General features: G+C 39.7%; 1 protein-coding gene across 5 annotated transcripts in view; it reads left to right on the forward strand.

Moving 5' to 3' along the window:
* rnf20 (ring finger protein 20) overlaps nucleotides 1–27514 on the forward strand; it is a 54000-nt gene that overhangs the window by 15146 nt on the left and 11340 nt on the right. For 3 of the 5 annotated variants that reach the window (XM_002941865.5, XM_004910890.4, XM_012953362.3), the window contains exons 7-18: nucleotides 9268–9414; nucleotides 10279–10356; nucleotides 10519–10638; nucleotides 11260–11439; nucleotides 12957–13092; nucleotides 13166–13287; nucleotides 13357–13697; nucleotides 14346–14463; nucleotides 14545–14694; nucleotides 15018–15230; nucleotides 20844–20969; nucleotides 21349–21489. In XM_002941865.5, the coding sequence (XP_002941911.2) occupies nucleotides 9268–9414; nucleotides 10279–10356; nucleotides 10519–10638; nucleotides 11260–11439; nucleotides 12957–13092; nucleotides 13166–13287; nucleotides 13357–13697; nucleotides 14346–14463; nucleotides 14545–14694; nucleotides 15018–15230; nucleotides 20844–20969; nucleotides 21349–21489 (1872 nt within the window). Of the gene's footprint in view, nucleotides 1–9267; nucleotides 9415–10278; nucleotides 10357–10518; nucleotides 10639–11259; nucleotides 11440–12956; nucleotides 13093–13165; nucleotides 13288–13356; nucleotides 13698–14345; nucleotides 14464–14544; nucleotides 14695–15017; nucleotides 15231–20843; nucleotides 20970–21348; nucleotides 21490–21850; nucleotides 21949–27514 lie in introns of all 5 variants that reach the window. The other 2 variants (XM_018095910.2, XM_004910891.4) reach the window with 2 other exon arrangements.

Raw genomic sequence — 27514 nt, forward strand, 5'->3', positions numbered from 1 at the left:
CTTAGGGAGCTAAATGCGTGGCTAAAGTCTTGGTGTAGGAAGGAAGGGTTTGGGTTCCTAGAGCACTGGGCTGACTTTTCCTTGGGGTACAATCTATACAGCCCTGACGGATTGCACCTCAATGGAAGGGGGTCTGCTGTGCTAGGGGAGAGAATGGTTAAGAGGATGGAGGAGTGTTTAAACTAGACAAGGGGGGGGTGGGTGAGCTAGAGTTCTATGGGAATATTAGTGTAGACGGGGCAGGGGGACTAGCAAAGGGTTGTGGGGGAGGAGTGAGGGGGGCATATAGTTTATCAGATAAGGAGCTTCCGTTACAAGGAAAACAGTCTCATATTTGCCTTAGCTCTAACTCTCCATTAGCTAATGTAAACATCAGAGGGAGAAGAAGTAATCTCCGCTGCATGCTGGCTAATGCGCGTAGCTTGTCGGGTAAATTAGGGGAGCTGCAGGCTATTGCATGTATTGAAAATTATGATTTAATAGATATCACTGAGACCTGGTGGGATGATAAATGCGACTTGGCTGTGAATTTAAATGGTTATACACTTTTTAGGAGGGACCGAGAGATTAAAAAGGGTGGAGGGGTTTGTCTTTATGTAAAGTCAGATTTAAAGCCATGTAATAAAGACATTACTAATGAAAAGTCGAATATCTTTGGGTAGAAATTTCAGTAGGGCTGAAGGTCACAAAGAAAATGGTCATTGGTGTATGCTATAAACCACCCCCGTATAGATGAGGGGGATGAGGCCCAGCTATTGTTGCAAATGGAGGAGGCTTCAAAACTGGGTCAAGTTGTTATTATGGGGGACTTTAATTATCCGGACATTGACTGGAGTAATGGGGTCAGAAAAAGCTAGTAGGTTTGTAAATATGCTAAATGACAACTTTTTATTTCAGGCGGTTCAAGAACCTACTAGGAATGACTCTATTTTGGACCTGGTGATATCTAATAATAATGAACTCATCTCTAACATTTGTGTGGGTGAGCATTTGGGGAACAGTGATCACAACATGGTCTGCTTTGAGATAATGCTGCAGAGACAGCTCTATAAGGGAGTAACTAAAACGCTCAGTTTTAGACGTGCAGACTTTGCTAGTATAAGGGCATCTCTGCAATGTGTCAACTGGGAAAGGCTTTTCATGGGGTTAGACACAGAAGGAAAATGGAACATCTTTAAAACATTGCTTTGCAGGTATACACAACAGTATATTCCCCTTGTAAGCAAGGAGAGGCATCGCAAAGCAAAACCTTTATGGCTGAATAAAAGTGTTAGTGTTGAGGTTGGTAAGAAAAGACGTGCTTTTAGGGCATTCAAGTTAGAAACTTTATCAGGTATAAGGAAGCAAATAAAGCATGCAAAAAAGCTATCAAGCAAGCTAAAATAGAAATGGAAAGGGATATTGCAGCTAGGAGTAAAAAGAATCCAAAATTATTTTTTAATTATGTGAATAGTAAAAAAATGAAGCAAGAAGGGGTGGGAACCTTATTATCACGGGGGGGTAATAAGCTGAAATTTTGAACTCTTATTTTTCATCTGTCTATACATCTGAGGAGCCAGCTAATGAAGGCTTCCCTTTTAATATGCCCAGTTCTAGTAATTTAGCTACTGACGCATGGGTCACTCGGGAGGAAATTCAAAAGAGACTTGAACATGTAAAGGTAAACAAAGGTCCAGGGCCGGATGGGATTCATCCCAGGGTATTAAATGAGCTGAGCGCTGTGATTGCCAAACCTCTTCAATTAATTTTTCAGGATTCATTGAGGTCTGCCATGGTGCCGAGAGACTGGCGGATTGCTAATGTGGTGCCGTTATTTAAAAAGGGATCCCGTTCTCAGCCTGAAAACTATAGGCCTGTTAGTCTGACATCAGTAGTAGGAAAAATTTTGGAAGGGGTAATAAGGGATAGGGTACTTGAATACATTGCAGTTCACAATACTATTAGTTTGTGCCAGCATGGTTTTATGCGTAACAGATCTTGCCAGACTAATTTAGTCGCCTTTTATGAGGAGGTGAGTGGGAACCTCGATGCTGGAATGGCAGTTGATGTCATCTACTTGGACTTTGCTAAAGCGTTTGATACAGTACCTCACAGAAGGTTAATGATCAAATTGAGGAATATTGGCCTAGAACATAATACTTGTAATTGGATAGAGAACTGGCTGAAGGATAGAGTACAAAGAGTGGTGGTAAATGGAACATTTTCTAATTGGACCAGTGTGGTTAGTGGAGTACCGCAGGGGTCAGTCCTTGGTCCTTTGCTTTTTAACTTGTTTATTAATGACCTGGAGGTGGGCATAGACAGTACTGTTTCTATTTTTGCTGATGACACAAAATTGTGCAAAACTATAAGTTCCATGCAGGATGCTGCCGCTTTGCAGAGCGATTTGACAAAATTGGAAAACTGGGCAGCAAACTGGAAAATGAGGTTCAATGTTGATAAGTGCAAAGTTATGCATTTTGGTAGGAATAATATAAACGCGAACTATCTACTAAATGGTAGTGTGTTGGGGGTATCCTTAATGGAGAAGGATCTAGGGGTTTTTGTTGATAACAAGTTGTCTAATTCCAGGCAGTGTCATTCTGTGGCTACTAAAGCAAATAAAGTGCTGTCTTGTATAAAAAAGGGCATTGACTCAAGGGATGAGAACATAATTTTGCCCCTTTATAGGTCCCTGGTAAGGCCTCACCTTGAGTATGCGGTGCAGTTTTGGGCTCCAGTCCTTAAGAAGGATATTAGTGAGCTGGAGAGAGTGCAGAGACGTGCAACTAAACTGGTTAAGGGGATGGAAGATTTAAACTATGAGGTGAGACTGTCAAGGTTGGGGTTGTTTTCTCTGGAAAAGAGGCGCTTGCGAGGGGACATGATTACTCTGTACAAGTACATTAGAGGGGATTATAGGCAGATGGGGGATGTTCTTTTTTCCCATAAAAACAATCAACGCACCAGAGGTCACCCCTTTAGATTAGAGGAACGGAGCTTCCATTTGAAGCAGCGTAGGTGGTTTTTCACAGTGAGGGCAGTGAGGTTGTGGAATGCCCTTCCTAGTGATGTGGTAATGGCAGATTCTGTTAATGCCTTTAAGAGGGGCCTGGATGAGTTCTTGAACAATCAGAATATCCAAGGCTATTGTGATACTAATATCTACAGTTAGTACTAGTGGTTGTATTTATAGTTTATGTATGTGAGTGTATAGATTGGTAGGTGTGGGTTGTGTGTGCTGGGTTTACTTGGATGGGTTGAACTTGATGGACACTGGTCTTTTTTCAAACCTATGTAACTATGTAACTATATGAATGCAAGAAGATAGGTATGTTATTTTAAAGAACTGTACAGTGATTTTAGAGATTTAAAAAAAAAAAAATCTTTACCCTAGTGGTTTCACAACACTTCACACCGCCATTAGGAAGGAGGGCATAGCTGTTTATCATTACCTTGACCACTTTCTTTTAGTAATGAAGGCATAAATCTTCTTTCGCATAATAGGCAGCTAATATTGGGGGTTACACATTGTTTCGGAAAGACAGGGGCAATAGAAAAGGAGGAGGAGTGTGTCTGTTCATTAAGCAGGAATTAAAAACAAATATTAAGGATGAATTGATGGGGGTAACAGAGGGAACTGAATCCTTATGGGTTATGCTTTTCACAGATGGTAAAGAATCTACCAAATTAGTTGTAGGGGTATGCTATAGACCTCCTAATGAAAGCGAAGAGGAGAGGCTCAGCTCCTGTTCCAAATAGAAAAGGCTGCTAGTTTGGGGCAAGTGATAATAATAGGAGATTTTAATTATCCTGATATTGACTGGAGCCATAGTACTGCCAGAACAGTAAATGGGAATAAGTTTATAAACTTGCTGCATGACAACTTTATGTCACAGGTTGTTGAGGAGCCAACCAGGAGCCATGCTATATTGGATCTAGTGTTCTCTAATGACCCAGAACGTATAGCAAATGTGCAAGTGGTTGAACCCCTGGGTAACAGTGACCATAATGTTATTTCATTTGATGTTTGGTGCAGGAAACAAATGTACACTAGGGCAACAAAGGGCAGCGCTTCAGGGCATAGATTGGGGCATTATGTTTTCTGATAAAAACACAGAGCAGAAATGGTTGTCATTTAAAATGATATTAAATCATTACTGTTCTCAATTTATTCCATTAATAAGAAAAAAGTAGAAGTGTTAAGAATCACCCTATATGGCTTAACTCGTAAAAAAGTAAATAGGGAAAAAAAGGACAGTGGCTGGGGGACAGTAGCTGCATTTAATAAATATATGCACTATAACAAGTGTTGTAAAACAGAAATCCGGAAGGCTAAGATAGAAAATAAGGAGTGCATTGCAGCAGAGGCCAAGACTAACCCCAAAAAGTTTTTTAAGTATATTAATAGTAAAAAGATGCAGGTTGAGGGTGTGGCCTCATTGAGTTATAGTAACAATATGGTTACAGCAGATACAGAAAAGGCAGATGTGCTTAACAAGTTCTTTTCTTCTGTGTATACAGTAGAGGAGCACTGTTGCCTCAGCTCCAACTATGCAGTGGTTGACACAGGATATGGTGCTTAAAGGGTTACACAAGATAAATGTGAACAAGGCACCTGGGCCAGATGAAATACACCTTCGGGTACTGAGAGAGCTAGGGTCAGATTTACAGTGGCCTTTGTTTCTAATATTCTCAGACTCTCAAGTATGGTACCTAGGGATTGGAAGAAGGAGAATGTCATTCCTATATTTAAAAAGGGAGTAAGATCTCAGCCTGGCAATTATAGGCCTGTAAGTTTGACATCCGTGGTTTGAAGGCTTGTTAAAGGAACAGTAACACCAAAAAATAAAAGAGCTTTAAAGTAATAAAACTATAATGCACTGTTGCCCTGCACTGGTAAAACTGGTGTGTTTGCTACAGTAACACTACTATAATTTATATAATAAGCTGCTGTGTAGCCACGGGGGCAGCCATTCAAGCTGGAAAAAAGGAGAAAAGGCACAGGTTACATAGCAGATAACAGATAAAACACTATTGTATTCTACAGAGCTTATCTGTTATCTGCTATGTAACCTGTGCCTTTTCTCCTTTGAATGGCTGCCTCCATGGCTATATAGCAGCTTATTTATATAAATTATAGTAGACTTTCTGAAGTAAACACACAACTTTCACCAGTGCAGGGCAGCAGCACATTATATTTTAGTTACTTTTATACACTTTCATTTTTTGGTGTTACTGTTCCTTTAAGGGATCACATACAAAATTATGTACCGGAGAAAGGCATTATGAGAAGTAATCAGCATGGCTTTATGAAGGACAGGTCATGTCAGACCAATTTAATTGCTTTTTATGATGAGGTCAGTAAGAAGCTGGACAGTAGGGATGCATAGATTTAATCTATTTGGATTTTGCCAAAATTTTTGATACAAACGACTGCTTTCTAAACTAAGGTCTGTTGGTCTTAGTGAAGTCGTTTGCACATGGGTAGGAAACTGGCTACAGGATCGGGTACAGAGGGTGGTTGTTAATGGTACATTCTCTACTTGGAGTAAGGTTCTCAGTGGGGCGCCTCAAGGTTCTGTACTGGGTCCACTTTTGTTTAACTTGTTCATAAATGACTTAGGGGTGGGTATTATAAGTAATGTATCAGTGTTTGCAGATGACAAAAAACTCTGCAGACCAGTCAATTCTATCCAGGATGTGGCATCCTTGCAGCAGGATCTTGACCAACTGCCAATCTGGGCAGCTAAATGGCAGATGAGATTTAATGTGGATAAATGTAAGGTCATGCACCTGGGATGTAAAAATATGCAAGCCACTTATACCCTTAAAGGGACTGCACTAGGCAAATCCATAAATCCATAATGGAGAAGGCCCTTGGAGTCCTTGTAGATAATAAACTTGGCTGTAGCAAGCAATGCCAGTCAGCAAAGGGCAAACAAGTTTTTGAGCTGTATTAAAAGGGGTATAGATTCACAGGAGGAGGGTGTTATTCTTCCCCTTTACAGAGCGCTTGTAAGGCCCCATCTAGAACATGCTGTTCAGTTTTGGTCTCCAGTGCTTAAACGGGACATTATTGAATTAGAGAGGATCCAGAGAAGGGAAACTAAGCTGGTAAAGGGTATTGAAAATCTCAGTTATGAAGAAAGACTGGCCAAGTCGGGTCTGTTTACACTGGAGAAGAGGCGCTTAAGAGGTGACTTGATAACTATGTATAAATATATAAGGGGATCATATAATAACCTCTCTAATGCTTTATTTAGCAGTAGGTCCTTCCAACGGACACGAGGGCACCCACTCTGTTTAGACGAAGGGAGTTTCCGTTTAAATATTCGCAAAGGATTTTTTACTGTGAGAGCTGTAAAGTTGTGGAATTCCTTCCCCGAATCAGTTGTGCTGGCTGATACATTATATAGCTTTAAGAAGGGGCTGGATGGCTTTTTAGCAAGTGAAGGGAATACAGGGTTATTTGAGATAGCTCTTAGTACAAGTTGATCCAGGGACTGGTCCGATTGCCATCTTGGAGTCAGGAAGGAATTTTTCCCCTCTGCAGCAAATTAGAGAGGCTTCAGATGGGTTTTTTGCCTTCCTCTGGATCAACTAGAAGTTAGGAAGGTTATATATAGGCATTATGGTTGAACGTGATGGACGTATGTCTTTTTTTAACCTAACTTACTATGTTACTATGTTCTGTCAAGAAACAATAGTATGGCTCTGCAATATTATAAGTATGAAAGAAGTTTGCAGAGTTTGTCTTATCCAGGAATTAAAATCCCTTATCTCCCTTACCCTCATGCTGGTAGAGTTTTTATTTTCAGGCTATGAGAAGGATCTTCATTTTAGGACGTTAAGGCCAAGTTTAATCAATTTCAGCGTTAACTATGAGAACTTGGGTAGTAGAGCCCTAATCAAAGTCAGACCCATTAAGAGAAGTTGTATAATTTCTTGGGATCTTCAGTTTGTTTTGAAAACCTGGTTCCCCGTTTGAGCCTTTAGAGGAGTTCTCCTTGTGGAATTTGACTTTTAAAGGTAGGTAGTTTTCCTAGTGGCAGTGATTTCTGTCCATAGGTTAAGAGAGGTATTGGCATAAGCAGCTTCTGAGTCTCCTAAAAAAAGGTATTGCGGCACACTCTGCATCTTACAAAAGCCATTAAGATTTATTTACAAAGGACTGAGTCATGGAGGAAGTTAGAGCAATTGTTCAATTGACCATGTCCAATGGTTTCATTAAAGGACAAGCACCAACTATAGGGGCCATATGGGACATAACTGTTCAGGTAGTTTGCATTTGAATCTGAACCTGCGGGCTCACAAACTAACTCAACAGTTATGTCCTATGTGCCCCCCCCCCCTAAAGTCACTGGCTAACTAAGAGGTTAGAGTGTTGAAAGCAGGAAGTACATTTTTGGCTATAATTTTAGACATCTGCTCACTCCATTCTTTATAGATTACATTTTTGCCTAGCTAACTATATTAGAAATATTTTGAGTTCTGGCTATTATGTTATATACGACAAAAAGTCGCATGATTTTAAGGATTTGGTTCGGCTAGGATTGCAGATTTGGTGGAATCCGAATCCTGCTGAAAAAGGCTGAATCTTGCCTGAATCCCTAATTATAAGTTATATGTGTTTGCCTCCCAAGAAGATACATTTGGGAGGAAAGTGCTACAAAATTATATTTATTCTGCAGAAAGCTTTACCATACCTGCTTAAACAGCCATAGAAGCTCCCTCTGTTTGTTTAAGATAGCAGCTGCCATTTTAGCTCAGTCTCTGTAGCTTCCGTGCTGTTGCTCTAGCAGCTTTTAGCTCAGATCAAACATTCTTATGGAAGGGGGAATGAATTCTTATTGGAGGGAAAGAGCTGAGCAGACTCGTGCCCCAAACCTAAAGGAGCCCTAAAGGAGAGGAAGTCTGATACCGAAGAACATGCTTACACAAAAGAAGACAAGAAATTGTGTGTTTCTTTTGATAGCCAACTCAGTGCAGCTTTTCTGTGCTTATGGCTGTACAGGTATGGTATCCCTTATCCAGAAACCCGTTATCCAGAAAGCTCCGAATTACGGAATGCCCGTTTCCATAGACTCCATTTTAAACAAATATTTCAGAATTTTAAAACTGATTTTCTTTTTCTCTGTAGAAATAAAACAGAACCTTGTAATTGATCCCAACTAAGATATAAATAAACCTTATTGGATGCAGAACCATCCCATAGGGTTTAATTAATGTTTTATGGATTCTTGAGTAGACTTAAGGTATGGAGATCCAAATTACGGAAAGACCCCTTATCCGGAATACCCTTGGTCCCAAACATTCTGGATAACGGGTCCTATACCTGTATTTCTTTCTGATAAAGCTTACTTAGTTTTTACCTTTACTTCTCCTTTAAGCATTTCCTTCCTTTTTTAATCTTTGGGATTTCCCATTGGTGAATGCTCACCATGTGTGACTAGGGAAAAACAGTTAATGGTTACCTACTTACTGTAATTTCTGTTTCCTGGTCACTTTCCATGGAAGCATTCACCAGGGAGTTTTCCCTCCATTTGATTTGACAGATTAATACATAGACAGGGAAGAAGGGAGGAAGTATAACTTTGAATATATTGATGGGAGTTCCACCACTACCACCAAACTCTGATTTATTGTTTTTGATCAAAGAAAAATATTATATTTATATTATATACTAATATATGATTGTCTTGTATTTTGTTACTTAATTGCTCACTTCTATGCAGCATTTTCTTTAAAGGGGACCAGTCACCCTAAGAAATAATTCCAAACTGTTTTTAGCATTGTTTTTGTCAAACAAAATAAACTTAGTGTAGAAATTATTTTAAATCTTGTTTCTTTCAGTCTTGGAATTCACAATCACAGCAAGCAGGCAGATTTGTGGACACTGTTAAGGCATGCGTTGCATCATCCCAAAATCTAGTTTATGCACCAGAATGGGGGAACTCATTCACTGGCTCCACAGTTATAGATGACGTATTGCACTCAATAGGACTTTATATTATGTCAAAAAATGTTTCATTGCTTGTTTCCCATGGTAAAGTTCACATTAAGTGATTGAAATGTTGGGTTATAAATACGTTTTTCACTTGATATAAAGTCCTGTTGAGTATAATTCTTAGTGTACATCTATGGCAACTTTTATATGCACCCAGGCAAGTTATATATTTTTTGGATTGAGTGCCCCTTCCAGTGAAATATATCATATATGAGATAGATGTTGGAGTTAGTGCTTTCACTCCTTATGTGTGCTTTGTTTTGTTTTCTTTCCTTCAGTTCCTCCAGTTGCAGTCACGATTAGAGAGTGCTGAATCTCGAGTCTTAGTTCTAGATGGTCACATTGAAGATCTTCAGTGGGACATTGATAAAATTCGGAAAAGGGAACAGCGCTTAAACAGACATTTATCTGAAGTTCTTGAGAGGGTAAGAGAGAGAACTGAAAATTTAACTTATCAGTTACATTAAAGGAGAAGGAAAGTCATTTTGGCATTTTGCTGCCAATAGATTTGCCATATTACTGCTACCTAGAACACTATATTTATTCTGCAGAAAGCATTACCATACCTGTGTAAACAGCCATAGAAGCATTCTTTGTTTGTTTAAGATTACAGCTGCCATTTTAGCTTGGTCTTCATAGCTTCCTGCTGTATAGCTCTAGCCTTTGTAGCTCAGAGGGAGTTCTTTTGGGAGGGGGAGCAGGAGAGGGGAGAACTGTGCAGACTCTTGCCCCAGGAATGAAGGATTTTTCTGAGAGAGGAAGTCAGATAACCAAAGAACATGTTTACAAAAAAAGGAGACAAGACATCCTGTGTTCCTTTTGATAATGGACTTGATGCAGCTTTTCTGTGAGTACTTATGTCTGTATTTACATAGACCTTTCTGATAAAGCTTACTTTAGTTTTTACTAGGGATGCACCCAGTTTTTCGAGTTCGATCAAATCCCCGAATGTTAAGGGATTCGGCCGAATTCCGAACCAAATACGAATCCTAATTAGCACATGCTAATTAGGATTTGGAAGGGGTAAATGTCGAAAATTTTACAATTCCGTGTTTATGTGGCGGCATTAACCCTTCAAAATCCTAATTAGCATATTCAGATTCGGTTCAGCCAGGACCATGGATTTGGCCAAAAAAGGCAGAATCCTGGCGGAATACCGAACCAAATCCTGGATTCAGTGCATCCCTAGTTTTTACCTTTCCTTCTCCTTTAAGTATAAGAAATCTGTTATAAATCAATCAATAATCTGTTATGAAAGTTTTTATACTTACTGATTTACTGATCAACAGGTGAACTCGAAAGGTTATAAGGTTTATGGAGCAGGAAGCAGTCTCTATGGGGGAACAATCACTATAAATTCTCGCAAGGTATGTTGCAGTCTAGTTGTTTACCCCTTTTTTTTCTGTAGTGTTGTTCCAAACCTGTCTTTTAGCTGCTTTCTTTTTATGTGTCTTTCCTCAAGTACCTTGTAGTTTTGCATATGCTGCAAGTCTACAACAAGTTTATATGTTCTTGTCTTTCTGTCCTAGTTTGAAGAAATGACTTCTGAAGTTGATTTGAATAAAGAGCTGGCTGTAAATCGACTGCAAGAGCTTGAAAAACTGAGGCAGGATTTACAAGAAGTGACTTCAGAAAATCAGGATTTACAGGTGACACATTTTTCTCATTTTGTAGATGTTTGACTCTCTGTCCAGACTGTTAAGATGCACCAGTCGGTACTTAACTATTGGAGACACAGGTGCTATTGGTTTAACAATAAAGAGCTAACAAAAATATTTAATTTAAGTGATTTTGTTTTGTCTTGGGCTTTTACTAACACAATGCATAAAAACCTGTACAAAAGCCACAGCCTCTCCTCTATAGATAAAGCAACAGAGTAGTATAGTAGTGGAATTGTATAGTGTAGCAGTGGTTGTTAAGCAAACAAACCATTATATTTCTACACCCTACTTGTTTGCGGCTGTTGCCTTTCTGGTTGCTAAGGCTGGAAGCGTAATAAAAATACAGTTTTCTGGAAGATTTATTTATTTATTTTTTATAAAAAAATAACGCAGCAGCCCAGGGATAAAAAGTAGGACAGCACCATGCCGGTTCATACATAGACTCATGCACTTACAGTAGAGTAAAATCTAAAAAATGTTTATCTACTGCACATACCTCTGCTGAGGGACCCCATATCCATATTCATCTTGTGTATTTCATGTCTGGTAAGGGCTGAGAGACTCCCAGTACCATACTGTATTTCTGACTGACATTGTGTTCTGTTGCAGGCTGAGTTAGCCAGTGCAGTTGAAGAGAATGTGCGGTTGTCTCCAGAGTATCGCTGCATGCAGTCTCAATTCTCTGTATTGTACAATGAATCACTGCAGCTAAAAACTCAGCTAGACGAGGCTCGTTCACTTCTACATGGAACACGGTCCAATCATCAGCGTCAGCTAGAGCTTATTGAGGTTTGCCATTTTGTATTTGATTATTTTATGAACATTTTAAAGTTATTAAGCTATTTAACTGTTCATATAATGAATTTTGTAACAACAGTCCCACCTGCTGGTCACATCCTGTGCAGTAAAAGTGCCTCTGATGCCATCTGATCTTGTCTCTCCAACCATCACAAATGAAAGTTGTTTGCCTTGGGGGCACCACATTTAGGGCACTGAGAAAAGTCGACCCCATGCAATATAATCGTAGGATGGGGTCAGATGAAGCCTATGTATTATTTTGAATTGGATTAGTTTGTCTCTTGTAGAGATCAGATAGTCATAGGCCCTGTCTGTCGCTTCCTCACAATCTTCGTTGTCTAACTCCGGTATGTCCTGGCACCAGGCTTTTTGAGCTTTGAGAAAGGGAGATTGGAGGGTAGAGAGAAGCAGGGAGTATAGTGTAGTGATCAGCTTTTTAGAGGAGGGGTTTCGAAAGGTGGTTTCGAGCTTAGTGAGCACAAAGGGGACTATGGTTCTTTGGAATTGGTGTTGGAAGGCCTGTTGGAGTTGTAAATATGAGAACTAGGGTAACAGCTCTCCAGTATCTGTGTGTCTGATCTGGCTCCTAGGTAGCAGGGCCCCAGAACTGGTCACATCTAGTGTACATATGCCCCGGTGAGGCCACACCCGGTATGGGGCAATTTGTTGGAAGTTGGGTAAGTAGGAGTTTCCCCTCAATGGCAAGTGTGGGGATAGGATTGGAGGCTTCAGTTTGTATAAGTGTAGTATTTTTTTGCCATGCTTTGTAAGGGGACTGTTTTTTGTTTACATCTTATTTTTTTTTCTTATTTTTATTACTTTATTTTTTTTCATTTTTTCAGTTTGTTAATTCTTTACACCATTCTTATTGGCTCATTACTTTTGCTATTCTCTCATGTTCATTTGCATGGGTTGTTGTATCTTAGCCTATGAGTAAGTGCCCCTTAGGTCATACAAAGCCTAATGTGTTTTGTGCCTAATAAAAGTTATACTTTTAAATAATAAATACTTTACTCCTGTCCGTACTTTGATTGCTCTCTCAAGGTAATTTATTGCTAAGTTTTTCCCTAGACGGGTGCTCCTGTTATGAGTAAACTGTACCTGTAACTGTAGCCTGAGGAAAAAACTGTCTGGGACTTCCAAATCAAAAATATTCCTTACAGTTTTCATGGGCCAAAACAAGTATTTAAAAACACTAAAAAGATCAAAGCAATTTTTTTTTGCATAGATCTGTGATTAAAACAGTTAATCAATCCAGTTACACTTACATTAAAGCATTTTTAGGGCAAAAACACACACAATTTAAAATAGGTTTTGCTGTGTGCAAACCCCCTCCATTCCCTAAAAAGTATGTGTGTCTAAATAACACTAACCTAAATGCAGGCACACGTGGTTTTCGTGTCTGCTGGGTCTTCAGGTTATCAAGCTCCAGGAGCTACTTGTTGCCCTCACCACTTTTTTGAAACTGCTGCTGGTAATTCTAATCTTTTATTTACATATTTTTGTAGCGTGATGAAATTTCCCTCCAGAAAAAGGTGCGCACTGAGGTTATTCAGTTAGAGGACACCCTTGCTCAGGTGCGCAAGGAATATGAAATGCTGAGGATAGAGTTTGAGCAGACCCTGGCAGCCAATGAGCAAGCAGGTATGTGTTATATTAACAGGGCTTTTTATTATTATCTTCTCAGAGTATAATTAGTTTGTTTTATTTGCTTCAGGGCCTATTAACCGAGAAATGAGACATTTAATCAGCAGTCTACAGAATCATAATCACCAACTTAAAGGAGAGGTATTGCGGTATAAAAGACGTCTGAGAGAGATCCAAGGGGATATAAGCAAAGTAAGTGAGGACAAACAGGGGTGACATATAGGAAAGAGAGATCTATAACACATGAATTCTCTCTTCTAGATGCGTTCTCGCAGTAGCAGTAGTCTTTTCCTTCTGCCATCACAGTCCAGCACTGAGGACACTCGTGAAGAGACAGCTGAAATTAAGACTGAACCTGAAGATACAACCACAAATGCTTCTGCCCTTTCTCAGCCAGAGGTAGTTCCAAAGAGGGAGGAGGAGGAGGTACAGCCACCACTGCAACAACCACAGCGGGATAGAAGAGAGAGGGAAAGGGAGCGTGAAAGAGATCGTGGAAGAGAGAAGGAGAGAGGGGATACTTCAAAGGAGAAACCAAAGCATGAGGCAGACACTAAGCGCAAAGAGGCAGAGACGGTCAAACAGATGAAGGCAGAGCTAAAGTAAGTGGGTGAAGTCCACTGCATCAATGGTTATATTTTGTGCATGTTTTATTGTCTAAAGGTACCCCCAGGGCCTTCTCCATTAATGTTGTAAGTGGCTTGGATATTTTTGTGTCCTAAATGCATAACTGTACATTTATTAACATTAAATCTCATCTGCCACTTAGCTGCCCAGTCTACCAGTTTGTCCAGATTCCCCTGCAAGGATCCCAGATGGAATTAATTGGCTTGATTTGTTTTGATACAGATACATTGCTTACAGTGCCCACCCCAAGAACAAACTTTAAAATAGTGACCAAATTACCCTGTAGCTCCCCATTTAGAATCCTTCTCCAAGTAGAGAATGTAGGCTGTCTCTTGAGCTGAAATATTTAGGTAAACTTTATAAGTAGATTTATAAGTCTGAAACATTTTATTCTTCTCCTAGTTTATGATGTATGACAGAAATAGCCTTTACACTTTCTTGTATAGGATAGTGGCATTTCTTGTGCTAAATTGCAATGGTTATAATGGTTCCATTTACAATTTTTTTTTTAACAGATTGTTTATACAATTCCATTATGTTACTTTAATAAAGAACTATCTGCACCAGGCAATGAATTCTTCTTAATGGCTGTCTCACTTATAGTCTTTCTATATGTCTTTCAGGAGAGTCCAGGAATCTCTACGAGACATGAAGCTGCTATTAGATATGTATCGTTCGGCACCAAAGGAACAAAGAGACAAAGTGCAGCTGATGGCAGCGGAGAAAAAAAGTAAAGCAGAGGTAGTGGTGACCCAGGAGTATGTGCATATTTCCTTGGGATTGCTTTCTCTTGTTTTAACTAATCTTTATAACCTCTCTTAGTTGGAGGAGCTTCGTCTTCGGCTTAGAGAGCTGGAAGAAAGGGAACGCAGGGACAGCAAGAAGATGGCAGACGAAGATGCCTTACGTAGAATGAGAACAGCTGAGGAGCAGACAGAGGTTCTTCAAAAAAGACTATCAGTGGCTAAGCAGGTGAAAATACACTTCCTTAAGGTCGCCATACACGGGAGGATTTAAGCTGCAGATTCAAGTCCTTCAGACTGATTTGGCAGCTTATCAGCCCATGTATGGGGACCCCCAACAGGCCTCTTGCTGAAAATTGGGCAGGTGTTGAGTGGGTAGATTTGATTTTCCTTTCGCATTGGGGACCGCATCAGCTCATTGACTGCAAATAGCAGTGCAAGCAACTGTAAAAAAACAAACATTGCTTAATGTTTTTTTTCTCTAGATGAATAGTACCAGTTATTTATGTTTCTGTGTATAAATGCCAAGTTATTCATATGTTTATATGTTAGGAGGAAGAGGCCCTGCTTTCAGAAATGGATGTCACAGGACAGGCATTTGAAGACATGCAGGAGCAAAATATTCGTCTTATGCAGCAATTGAGGGAGAAGGATGATGCAAACTTTAAACTTATGTCTGAGAGAATCAAATCAAACCAAATCCATAAGCTGCTCAAGGAAGAAAAGGAGGAGCTGGCAGACCAACTTCTTACACTGCGGACACAGGTATGAATAAGCTTGTACCCAGAAAACTTGAAATAGCTGTTAATAAAATAGATGTTGAATAAACATTTTTTGTCCTAGTAGTATTAATGTGGAATTTTGAGCAAGTTGCTTTTTGCAGATAAGCCCAAGTAAAATTACCCACTAGCCAATTTGATAGGTAGATGCTGTAAACAGATTTAAAAATGCCATGAAATAAGTGTAGTTGTAATCCATGTGTAATTTTAAGTTACAAAACCTAAGGTGTCACAGCTAGCTGTAATCGTACTAGCATGTGTTTCAAATGTAAGCTTGTTGACTAAATGAATATGGTCTAAAATGCCATGTTTTATATAATGAATCAGTAATTCATTCAATAATGATTTAGGGCCATACTAAGTAATGTATCGGTGTTGGCAAAACTATGCAGCTCATGTAATTCTTCCAGGATGTGCCAACCTTGCATTGACAAACTGGCAATCAGTGTCAGATGAAATTCGGCATTTATAACTGTAAGTTCATGCACCTGGGATGTAAAATTATGCAAGCTAGATACAATGCTTTGCTAAAGTATTCACCCCCTTGGCATTTTTCATGTTTTGTTGCCTCACAACCTGGAATTAAAATGAATTGTTGTGAGAGTTTGCACCATTTCATTTACAGAACATGCCTACAGCTTTGAAGATGTATTTCCCATGGGGCCCCTGGGCGATCTCATTCCCCCCCTGTGCTCATTGCCTAGGGGCTGGGGAACGAGTGGGGAGTGAAGGAGCGGCTTGAAAAGCCGCTCCCAAACCCGGAAGTGCAATGTGGTACTTAGGTACTTTGATTCATAGGACGTAGATTCTACGTCCTGTGGCACTAAAAGGGTTGTACTTGTGTAGGGTGTACTTTCGAAAAATGTATAGTTTTCTAGGGTCTCCGTACTGTTAGGGGGTCTTATGGCACATAATGCACATGCCGGTAGCTTATATTGCAGCGTATACACTTTGTATGCATTAACTTCCTTTTGGGGTCTCTAAATGCCAGATACATTGGTGATCCTATGCACAATGGGCATCAAACTGTTCAGCGGACCCTTGGCTTTCATATTTAGGGTGTGTTTTCTTCTTACCTAATGTTATGTGGGAGACAAGGTGCTTGAAAGTGGAAGATTTGATGTGATTTTCAGGTATTTCAGCAAAACTGGCAATTTTGGGAAAGCATTGCGACTCTGTAGTTTGGAGTTGGGTACCAATTTTGAATTCACCAAAATGTGTACTTTCCAAAAATATATGGTTTTGGGGGGGGTCAATGTATTTTTTTGTGTTTTTACCCCACAGAAAATACAGTCAACGTGTTGAATTTTCAGTAGCTAAAGAGACCTCTGGGGCAATTTCTATGCACTAACTTCCTTTAGCCAGATACATTGGTGATTCTATGCACAATGGGCATCAAACTGTTCAGCGGACCCTTGGCTTTCATATTTAGGGTGTGTTTTCTTGGTACCTAATGTTATGTGGGAGATAAGGTGCTTGAAAGTGGAAGATTTGAGGCGATTTTTTAGAATTTTCTTAATTTTTTATAGAAAATGCTAAATTCAGTAAAGCATTGCCGTTTGGTACTTAGGAGTTGGAAGACATAGTTACCCATTTCGGATTCGGCAGAATGTGTACTTTTCAAAAATATATGGTTTCCTGGGGTAAACCTAATGTTCTAGGATTTTTGGCTTTGGAATCTAAAGTATGCTGTATTCTGCTGGGAGTTTTTGATCTATAGAAGTCAGAAATCTCAATAAAACTATACATATCAGGTATTGGCTCGTTCAGGAGACATGAGGCTTTCCAAATCAGTTGAATTTTTGTCCACAAAATAAAACATGTTTCTGGTATAAATCCCTATATCATGAAAAATAGCATTTTTTCTTTTGTATTTCAAGCTCTAAATCTTGTTCCAGAAGTGGAAATACACAAAAACTCAGGCAGATTTGAAAAGCTCAGGTTCTCCTGAAAAAACAATATATAGTTTGCCTACCTAAACTTTACCCTTCCCCCAATAAAAGCCCCTAAATTGAGAGAGCACAGAATGTTTACAAAACGTCTGGCACTGAGGGGAACCGAAATGTCAAATTCTGCTGGCACTTAAAGGGTTAAACATGATGGATTTGATGGTGCTCTGGGGAATCCTCAAAGATTTGGATATTTTTTTTTTTTTTTTATAACCCAACCCTGACTTTTCTCAACAACTTTGTCCCTGACTTCTTTGGAGAGCTCCTTGGTCTTCATGGTGTGATGTCTTTTGCTTAGTGGTGTTGAAGCCTCTGGGGCCTTCCAGAAAGGATGTGTTTATATTGACAGATCATGTGACACTTAGATTGCTCATAGGTGGACTTCATTTCACTTATTATGTGACTTTTGAAGGTAATTGGTTGCACCAGGACTTTTTAGGGGCTTCATGGCAAAGGGGTTGAATTAGTGCTGGGCGGTATACCGGTAAAAACCGATCACCGGTTTTTTTTTTGAAACCGATATGAATTTTCTACATACCGGTGTGCTGAATACTTCCGGGTGCGCACGTGACGTCAGCGCGCACGTGACGTCAGCGCGCACACTCTACAAAAGCGCCATCGCTAGGACGCATTCAGAGTCGGATACCAATGTGAGCTGTCGGGGGTGCCTGGCCAGTAATTATATTTTATGTGAAGGGGATGGGGTTGTGTTTGGGGGGTGGGGTGGGGGGTTATATTTATGTGAAGGGGATGGGGGGGTGTTTGGGGTGGGGTGGGGGGGGTGTGTGCGGATGGGGGGGTGTTTGGGGTGGGGGGGGTGTGTGCGGATGGGGGGGTGTTTGGGGTGGGGGGGGGTGTGCGGATGGGGGGGTGTTTGGGGTGGGGGGGTGCGTGCGGATGGGGGGGTGTTTGGGGTGGGGGGGTGCGTGCGGATGGGGGGGTGCGTGCGGGTGGGGGGGCTGCGTGCGGATGGGGGGGTGTTTGGGGTGGCGGGGGGGGTGCGGGTGGCGGGTGTTTGGGGTGGTCACCTAATCATGCATGGGGAAAAAAAAATACCGTCAAATACCGTGATACCGATATAATTTTGAAAAATACCGTGATATAAATTTTTGGTCATACCGCCCAGCACTAGGTTGAATACATATGCCCATGCCGATTTTTTTTTTTTTTTTTTCTCATTTCACTTCACCAACTTAGACTATTTTGTGCAGATCCATCATATAAAATAAGAATAAGAAACATTTAAATTACTGGTTGAAATGTAACAAAATATGAAAAATGCCAAGGGGGTTGAATACTTTAGTAAAGCACTGTATACCCTGCATAGATTTGCAGGATGAAAGGGCCATCTGGTAAGGCCTAATCTAGCATATACTTTGCAATTTTAGCAGTAAACAATGGTATCCATTCTAATTAGAAGAAACGAGTTTCTGTCTATATATTTGGAAAAGGCTTTTTACAGTGAGAGCTGTGAAGTAGTGTGATTTTAATTTATCCAGGTCATAGTATATCTAGTTTAAAGAAATCTAAAGCAACTAGACTTGTTTATTTATGCTAGATATGTGAAGTAGTGGAATCCTCTCCCTGAACCAGTTGTATTGGCAGATCATTGGATAGCTTCAAGCAGTATCAAACTGGGGTATGCAGGGCTCACTGGGCTGCCACCCCAGGGGTCCCAGAGTGTCCACACCTTATACCAGTGCTGTCCAACTTCTGTGGTGCTGAGGGACAGAATTTCTCTAGCATACATAGTGGAGGGCCGCTAATGGAAGCCAGTTTTGACCACTCCCCTTTTTAAAACCACACCCGTTTCAAACCACACCCATGTTATCACAACACCATGCCCACATTAATGTTGGTAGTGCAGCAAAAACCCAAATGCTTGGTGCTCACTGCGGGATATCAACCATCATTCATATGTGAAAGAATTATATTATGTCATATTAAGACACACCCTTAAACCCATATGCCTCCTCCTCCCCTGTGGATAACACAGCAACCCACAGCTAACAAACTCCCATAACAAACCCCTGCTAGGTTCACCTCCCCCAGGCAGCATAGGGCAGGCAGAGTATGGCACACACGGGCAGCATAGGGCAGGCAGAGTATGGTATACACTATGCTGCCGGTGTGCCATAATCTACCTGCCCTACCCTGCTGTGTGTGCCATACTCTGCATGCCCTATGCTGCCTGTATGTGCCATACTCTGCCTGCCCTACCCTACCTGTGTATGTCATACTCTGCCTGTTATATGCTGCCTGTATGTGCCATACTCTGCCTGCCCTACCCTACCTGTGTATGTAATACTCTGCCTGTTCTATGCTGCCTTTGTGTGTCATACTCTACCTGCCCTTAGCTGCCTGTGTGTGCCATGCTCTACCTGCCCTTAGCTGCCTGTGTGTGCCACACAGTGACACAATGCTGGCACTGTTCCTACAGTCTGAGGTGTGAAGAGGTGAACAATGTGGGTGATTACAGCTTGAGCCTGAGGTGTGAACATTGCAGGGGGTGAACAATGCAGAGATTACAAGGTGTGAACAGTACAGGGGATTACACGTTTAAGCAATACAGGTGAATTACAACCTGAATCTGAGGTGTGAACCATGCAGAGGGCCAGTTAATCTCAATACTGATACAATTATAATTTTACACAAAAGCCATCAAAGCAGCCAGACAGGTGGAGGGGGCCACACAGAGGGGGGGTCGTGGGCCGCAGGCCGCCAGTTGGACAGCACTGCCTTATACTTAACTTTTCCATGATCAGGGGAAGGGAGGTGAACGAGGGAGGGCCAATTATTGGATCAGGTCTGGGTCGGCCCACTGTGTTTTTCTCCAGTGGCAGGTCTGTCAGTCTGCTGGCTTGTGTTACAATGTTTCAACAGTTAGAGCCACCAGGGCAGAGAATAGAAAAGGAAGGCAATCACTGCTTCTAATAGCAATTATAAATACAAATAAATAAAAAACCATTACAAACTTGTAATAAATGTATATTGCAAAGCTGCTTAGAATTTTGGTTTCTTTTATAAGCCAAAAAATTATATTTTGCGTTGCCTTGTCCTTTAAGGCAAATTGGAGAGACTCAGATGGAGTTTTTTTTTTACTTCCTCTGGATGAACTAGCTGTTAGGCAGCTTTTTTTTTTTTTTTTTTTTTTTTTTTAAAAGGGCAATATTTAGTGGGCTTACTAAAAAAAAAAAACCCTCTTTTGAAAGGAATTTGATCATTATATAATTGCACAAAGACAGGGTATAACCAGATGGTGGTTAATAACATCAAAAATTAACCTCAGATAATATTTAGATAGGTAGGATATATCCCAACAGTTGCCATGTCTATGCGCACCCCTTAGTACGTATTCAAAAAGCACTTGAGTCCAGGGTCTGCATGCTCTCTGTGCCTAGCTATCTCTGGACCAACATGACAGTGCCCTTGGCTTACTTCTGAGGGGGTTGTCATTGCTACTGACTCTCTACACTTGTGCAGAAAGAAACTGAAACTGCAAGAAAGTATCTCCTATTTTCTTAGAATATAGAGCCTATCCCCGAGATACATGTCTTTTGGTTGCCTTTTTTCACTTTTCTAATTTTATATTTTGAAGTTTTCTGCATTCATCAGCCTAATCTGTCTGTTATTTTTTAAAATGTTGACAGGTGGATGCACAACTCCAGGTTCTAAGGAAGCTGGAAGAGAAGGAACATTTACTTCAGAGTAGCATTAATACTGGAGAGAAAGAACTTGCTCTCCGAACCCAGGCTCTGGATCTGTGCAAACGTAAGGTAGGTCACCAGTTCTATATCTCATAGCACCGTAGTATATGGGGAACAAAAAAGCAGTGAAGTTCAGCCAATTAGACCTCACAAGGAAGAAAACAGTTTCAGGATCCCAAAAATGTAAAACAGTTTCTATTATGCTGCTAAAATATTGGATATACTTAAGCAGAATGTTGTGGACATTTCTCAACTACTATTATCAGTTTTGTGAAATTGTAAAATCTGGAGGCATAAAATTCAAGGTTCTGCTGACTGAAAATTACTGCCAGTGGAGAAAAGTGTTTTTTGATCACCATGGCACTGGCTTGTCAGCTCATTGATGCTTTCGAAACATGCTGTTTACCTTTTGCTTACTCACATGAAAATATGAATTATGTGTTTTAAGACAACAGAATCCTCTCAGCAAGCAGAAGAATTGAGAGCTCAGCTGGAGCTGTCTCAAAAGAAGCTGCAAGATCTACGTGAGGAAATAATTGAGAACAGTTCAAGTCGAGAGAAGGATGCTTTTAATTATAAAAGAGCTCAGGTCAGTTTTCCATATCTGCTGTTTTCCTGCATCTTTTCTTTATTATGTTAGTATTACCTTGGCTTCTTTTAGTTTGTGAGGCTGTATATTTCTACATTTATGTTGTTACACTACAGTTAAGGCCTATTTATTTACCCTAGTTTAATTTTTTCACTGAACATTTTCTTTTAGGCCTCTTTGGCCTCTGCACTGTGGTGTATAGTACAAGGGAGCACCCAGTAGAAGAACTCAGGGAGATGTGGTTTGAGAAAGGAGAGTGTCTTGGCTGGATAAAGACATTGGCGACTACTACTTATTCTTATAGCTTGCCAAAAACTCAATAAAATTGTCTGCATGTTCACATTTTATTCATGTGATCTAGAAAATCTCTGCAGAGATGTACACATTTAGGAAAGGAGAAGTTGCCAAAGACTGCTGCAGTTACAAAGGGAAACAGGACTTTTTGAGACTATGGACAATGTAAGCATTTATCTCAATAGTAATGACTATTCTCAAAGGACATGTAAACCCCACACACAAATGTAATCAATGAACAGCCTCTTTAAAATCTTTCACACTGGTTGTCCAGAGGTTAAAAAGAAGGCTGCAACATCTCCTTAATCACTTAGATTTCCTTCTCCTCCTGAAATCCACTCTGTCCCTCCCTCAGGAATTTGCTTTGACTTCTGGCTTATGGGCATGCTCAGTTTGTTCTAGACTCAGATTACTAAAGACGCCCTCCAGTCTAGCAGCCAGTAAACAGCATTGCTGTTTCCCATAGAAACTCAGTGGGCAGGCCAGGCGCGGGTCTATAAATAGATGGGACTAGCCGGGTACGGTTCCGGCTGGGAGTGGGCTGGTTTGAGTCGGGTGCAGGTTGATTAAAACTCTACCTGCACATCAGTATTGTGTATGTTTGGACCTCCTCCATACATACACACACCTCTTTCATCATTAGCCTAAGAGGTTAGAGAGCTGAGAGATGAAAGTAGTGTTAGACATCAACTCACTCCAGCCTTTATAGATAACATTTTTGTTAACTAAATTATTAGAAACGTTTTTGATTTTGCACAGCTCATTTACCCAGTTTTATTTTTACATTGTACTGTTTCTTTAACCTGATATTCACTACCTTTTAAAGGGGATCGGTCACCCTAAGAAATAATTCCAGATTGTTGCGTTTGTCAAGCAAAATAAACTTTACTTACATCATATAAATTAGTTTAATCTTATTTCCTTCAGCCTTGGAATTCACAGTTGCAGCAAGCAGGCAGTCAGGGGGAATGTGAGGAGTGCAGCAACATCTAAGAAGTTCTGAATTTAAAGTGAAAGTAACTGCCAGGCCCACCTCTATGCCTATGGCATAGAGGCGGGGCAGGCAATAAATGACTGACAGTTGGGATTTTTAAATTCTTTTATAATGGGTATGGATGTGTTAATAAAAAAATGAGTTTGGGGTTCATATTTAACTTGAAATGGGCTTTTATTATACAGCTTTTTATGCCTGGGTGACAGGTCCACTTTAATATACTCTTCTACCAAGCAATGTATGATACCCTTAATATCCCTGCACTCGGCTCTTAAAAATGCAACATCCTAACTTTAACTTTAATTTACATAAGCACATAAACCGCATAAACCATGCTTCAGTAGCCTCACTTAAGATCTGCCAGGGTACAGTTAATCTCCAGAAAAACAAACTTGGGACAGCAAAACTAAAAGCATAGCTGTTACATTCTAACATTTAAAATTTTATGTTGAACCTCCTGCAATGGCTTAGCAGTGAAGGAAATTTATGGTACTGCTCATTTTCATCTATAATTTTAAAGAGGCAGTATGCTCTTTTTTCCCCGCATAAATTAAGTAAGTAGTGCTTGAACTAATATATTTTAATCATGAAAACCTATGAGCTAAACACCAATAACTGGTGCTACCCCATGCTTGTTCCTGAGAAGTAGATTATGCTGATTATCTGTCCACTGGTGATTATTATGTTACTTTAGCCTCCATATCCTCTGTGATTTTTTTTTTTTTTTTTAAAAAGGGCAAAAAATATTTTACGATTAAGCCCTATTTATTCAATTCATATTATACAAGGGGGAATACTGCAACTTAAAAGAACCAAATCCTTAATGTTTTATACGGGGATTAAACCTTGCCTTGTGTCCTCAGAATGTTGCTTCCAAAACACCACTCTTGCGTATGGATTTTGTTATGCTTTATTTTTAGAGTGCCAATGGATTCCATGGCTGTTATACAGATATTTTATATAGTCCCAGTCTTCCTTTATCTTTTCTTGCAAGTCTCATCTGTCTTTTAAATCCAGTTATTTGGCATATGTTGTGATCAACACCTAGTAATTGAGGAGTATTGTAGTAAAAATTAAATTAGGTTTAGCTTGATCAGTGTTGAGGTCCCCATGAAGCAAACTATCCTGTTTGAACTATGTTGGGCACTGCAATTGTTGTTTAAGAGTTATAGCCAATCTAAAAATTCTCTGTAACCTGTCCCCCAGTGTCTTACGCTGTTAATACACTCTTCCACCAAGCATGTATGATACTGGTGGATTAACCCTTAATTTTCCTACTCTTCCCTCTGTCTTATTGCAGCATCCTTGCATTCTTTAACTTTCAAAAATGTGCATAAACATATAAGCAGTAAACAAAACAGCTTGGCATGGGCACAAACTAAAAGCATGGCTTTTACTTGCTTTCTAATATTTAAAGTTTTATGTTGAACTTCCTGCAGTGGCTTAGTATTGAAGAAAAATATCTGTAACCTGCCCTCCAATTGAATTTGAGCAGTTGAGGATTTGCTAAAACTCTAACGTTTCTTTTTTTTTTTTTTTCTTTTTTTTCTTTCCATGAATGTCTTACATTTATGAACTGAAAAAGTCAGCATGGGAAAAGTCGCACCTTGCTAAATACTTTAACTGCAGCTGGTGTATTATCTCTTTCTTAAAAATTTATACATTTTACTTTATAGTGTCCTAACATTAGGAGTTATTGTATTTATCTCCTTACAGTTGGCTTTTATGGAGTTTGTTAGTTGACTTAGGTGCATTGCCCCGAACACATAGCCGAAGGTGGATTAAATTGAACAATAAAAGAACAGTAAACACTTTTGTCACTAATTCGTACATGCGAATAAGGGCAAGGGCACATGGTGCAGAATGTCAGCCTGCGGATAAGTGCATGCTGACAATCTACCCAAACACTTAAAAGAATCTTCTAGCTGTAACTGCACCCGGAAGTATTGAATCCGCCCGGGTGCACACACAGCCAATATCTGCTAAAAAAAGTGGTGCATGCGCAACGTGAAGATTTTGTGTAAAGGGGAATGTTAGCCTAGACTTATTTGCAGGCTGGCAATCCACCCTGTCTGCCTTTGCACTAAGGAAAAAATACAGCTGATGCGTTTTGTGTTCAGTGACATGTCATTATAGGTACAATCCATATTAACATCAGTTAACTTAAAACCAAATGTGACATCACAATCGAAGACACTCCCTAACTCTAAACATTTAAATATACATCACATTTTATTAGTGTGATGCATAAACACATGTGGACAAAATGATGAAAAGATTGTTGCAAAAAGAGGAGATTAAGGGAGGCATTTACTAACCTGCGGCTCTTTTGGGTCAAGGTTTTTGATACCGAAAAATTCACAAACCCCAAGAAAGGCACAACCTTTTAGAGATTTATTATGTGTTTTTTCCATGATAATCCAAAAACTCTCTACCTAAAACCTGTCTAATTCATGTAGAAGTCAATGGCAGATTTCCCTTTTTTATTTTGAAAGTTTTTTGCACTTTTGATGCTGGGTTTTGTGCAAAAATTTGAAAAACTTGCAGTAAATCATGTAACAAGTCGAAAAGGTTGCGCTTTTCAAGACTTTTCTGCAACTTTTTCCCTTGTGCTTTTTCACTTTAGATTTTTTGATAAATGTCTGACATTTATGGAAATGAATTTGTAGTTTCAAAAATAAATAAAAGCTAAATTCGAGTATCTGCCCCTAAACGTTTAAATGGGATTGTAAAGGCAAAAAATATAGCCAATTATCTGGTTCTCCACGATTAGCCTCAGTGAGAAGCAAACACATGGAACAACCCCACATATTGCTTCCTGCTGTTTATAATGCAGAGTAGCATTGATAGTTTCACAGTTCTCCAGCCAGTGGCCTTCTAAAGATTTCTGCAGGCAGCTTTTAAAGGGAGGGGAGATGAAGGGTAATTGAGCTGCAGAACATAGAACTAGTTGAATAGCAAATCTGTAAAATGCTTTGACACAATGGAGAACCCATTTAACAAAGCAATCTGGTTAATGTACTTTTGCATGCTACATCCTAAATGTACAGCCCAGATACTAATAATATTAAAACTAAACAAAACAGAAATGGAGGGGGAAAGGGAGGGGGAAAATGAGATGTGCAGTGACATCTAGGAAGTGCTGAATGGAAAGCTAAAGTTATTGTCTGCCCCGCCTCTATGCCTAAGGCATAGAGGCGGGGCGAGCAATATATGATTGACAGCTGTGATTTTTAAATGCCTTTATAATGGGTTTGGATATGTTAATATAAAAATGAATTTGGGTTTTATGTTTAATTTGAACAGGACTTTTATTATACAGATTTTCATGTCTGGGTGACAGGTCCACTTTAAAGGATGCTAAACCCTAAATATTCTCACCATGTATATATGTTGGGCACATCTCCGACACCTAAACGGCATCACTTGTACTGTCCACATATTACATTTTTTGGGGGAAGTTTACATGTCCTTTAAGGACCACCCTGTGTATAATAACTCTGTGTGCTCAATAACTCAGTGTGCTTAATCTATTTTCTTTTTTTGGTGTATACAATAGAAAAGGCAGAGTTTCAAGACACACCACATAGGGGCAAAGATGGCTCAGCTCAATCAAGACCGTTTTGATTAATATATATTAAATCAAATCAAATTATATATATAAATAAGGCACCAGGATCAGATATAATGCATTATTGGAAACTTAGGCAGTTTTTAGTTTTAGCCAGGCCTCTTTTTCTGATTTTCTCAGACCCTCTGGTGTGGTACCTACTGATTGCAGGAAAGCTGACATAATTTCAATAGAAAAGGAGGAGGAGTGTGTCTGTTCGTTAAGCAGGAATTAAAAGCAAATATTAAGGAGGAAGTGATGGGGGTAACAGAAGGAGCTGAATCCTTATGGGTTGAGCTTCTCACAGATAGTTAAGAATCTACCAAATTAATGGTAGGGGTATGCTATAGACCCCCTAATGTAAGCGAAGAGGACGAGGCTCAGCTCCTGTTGCAAATAGAAAAGGCTGCTAGTTTAGGGCAAGTGATAATAATGGGGGATTTTAATTATCCTGATAGTGACTGGAGCCATAGTACTGCCAGGACAGTAAATGGGAACAAATTTATAAACTTGCTGCATGACAACTTTATGTCACAGGTGGTTGCGGAGCCAACCAGGAACCATGCTATATTGGATCTAGTGATCTCTAATGACCCAGAACCTATAGCAAATATGCAAGTGTTTGAACCCCTGCGTAATAGTGACCATAATGTTATTTAATTTGATGTTTGGTGCAGGAAACAAATTTACACTGGGGCAACAAAGACACTGAATTTTAGGAAGGCAAATTTTACCCCCATAAGGGCAGCACTTTAGGGCATAGTTTGGGGGCATTATGTTTTCTGATAAAAACAGAGCAGAAATGGTTGTCATTTAAAATGATATTAAATCATTACTGTTCTCAAATTATTCCATTAATAAGAAAAAGTAGAAGTGTTAAGAATCACCCTATGTGTGGCTTAACACTGAGGTAAAGAAGTTAATAGGGAAAAAAAGGAAAGCTTTTAAGAAATATAAATCAGAGGGGACAGTAGCTGCGTTTAATGAATATAAACACTATAACAAGTGTTGTAAAACAGCAATCCGGAATGCTAAGGTACAAAATGAGGATCGCATTGCGGCAGAGGCCAACACTAACCCCAAAAAGTTTTTTAATTATATTAATAGTAAAAAGATGCAGGTTGAGG

This window comes from Xenopus tropicalis, chromosome 7, assembly GCF_000004195.4.
Source record: "Xenopus tropicalis strain Nigerian chromosome 7, UCB_Xtro_10.0, whole genome shotgun sequence".
NCBI lineage: Eukaryota > Metazoa > Chordata > Amphibia > Anura > Pipidae > Xenopus > Xenopus tropicalis.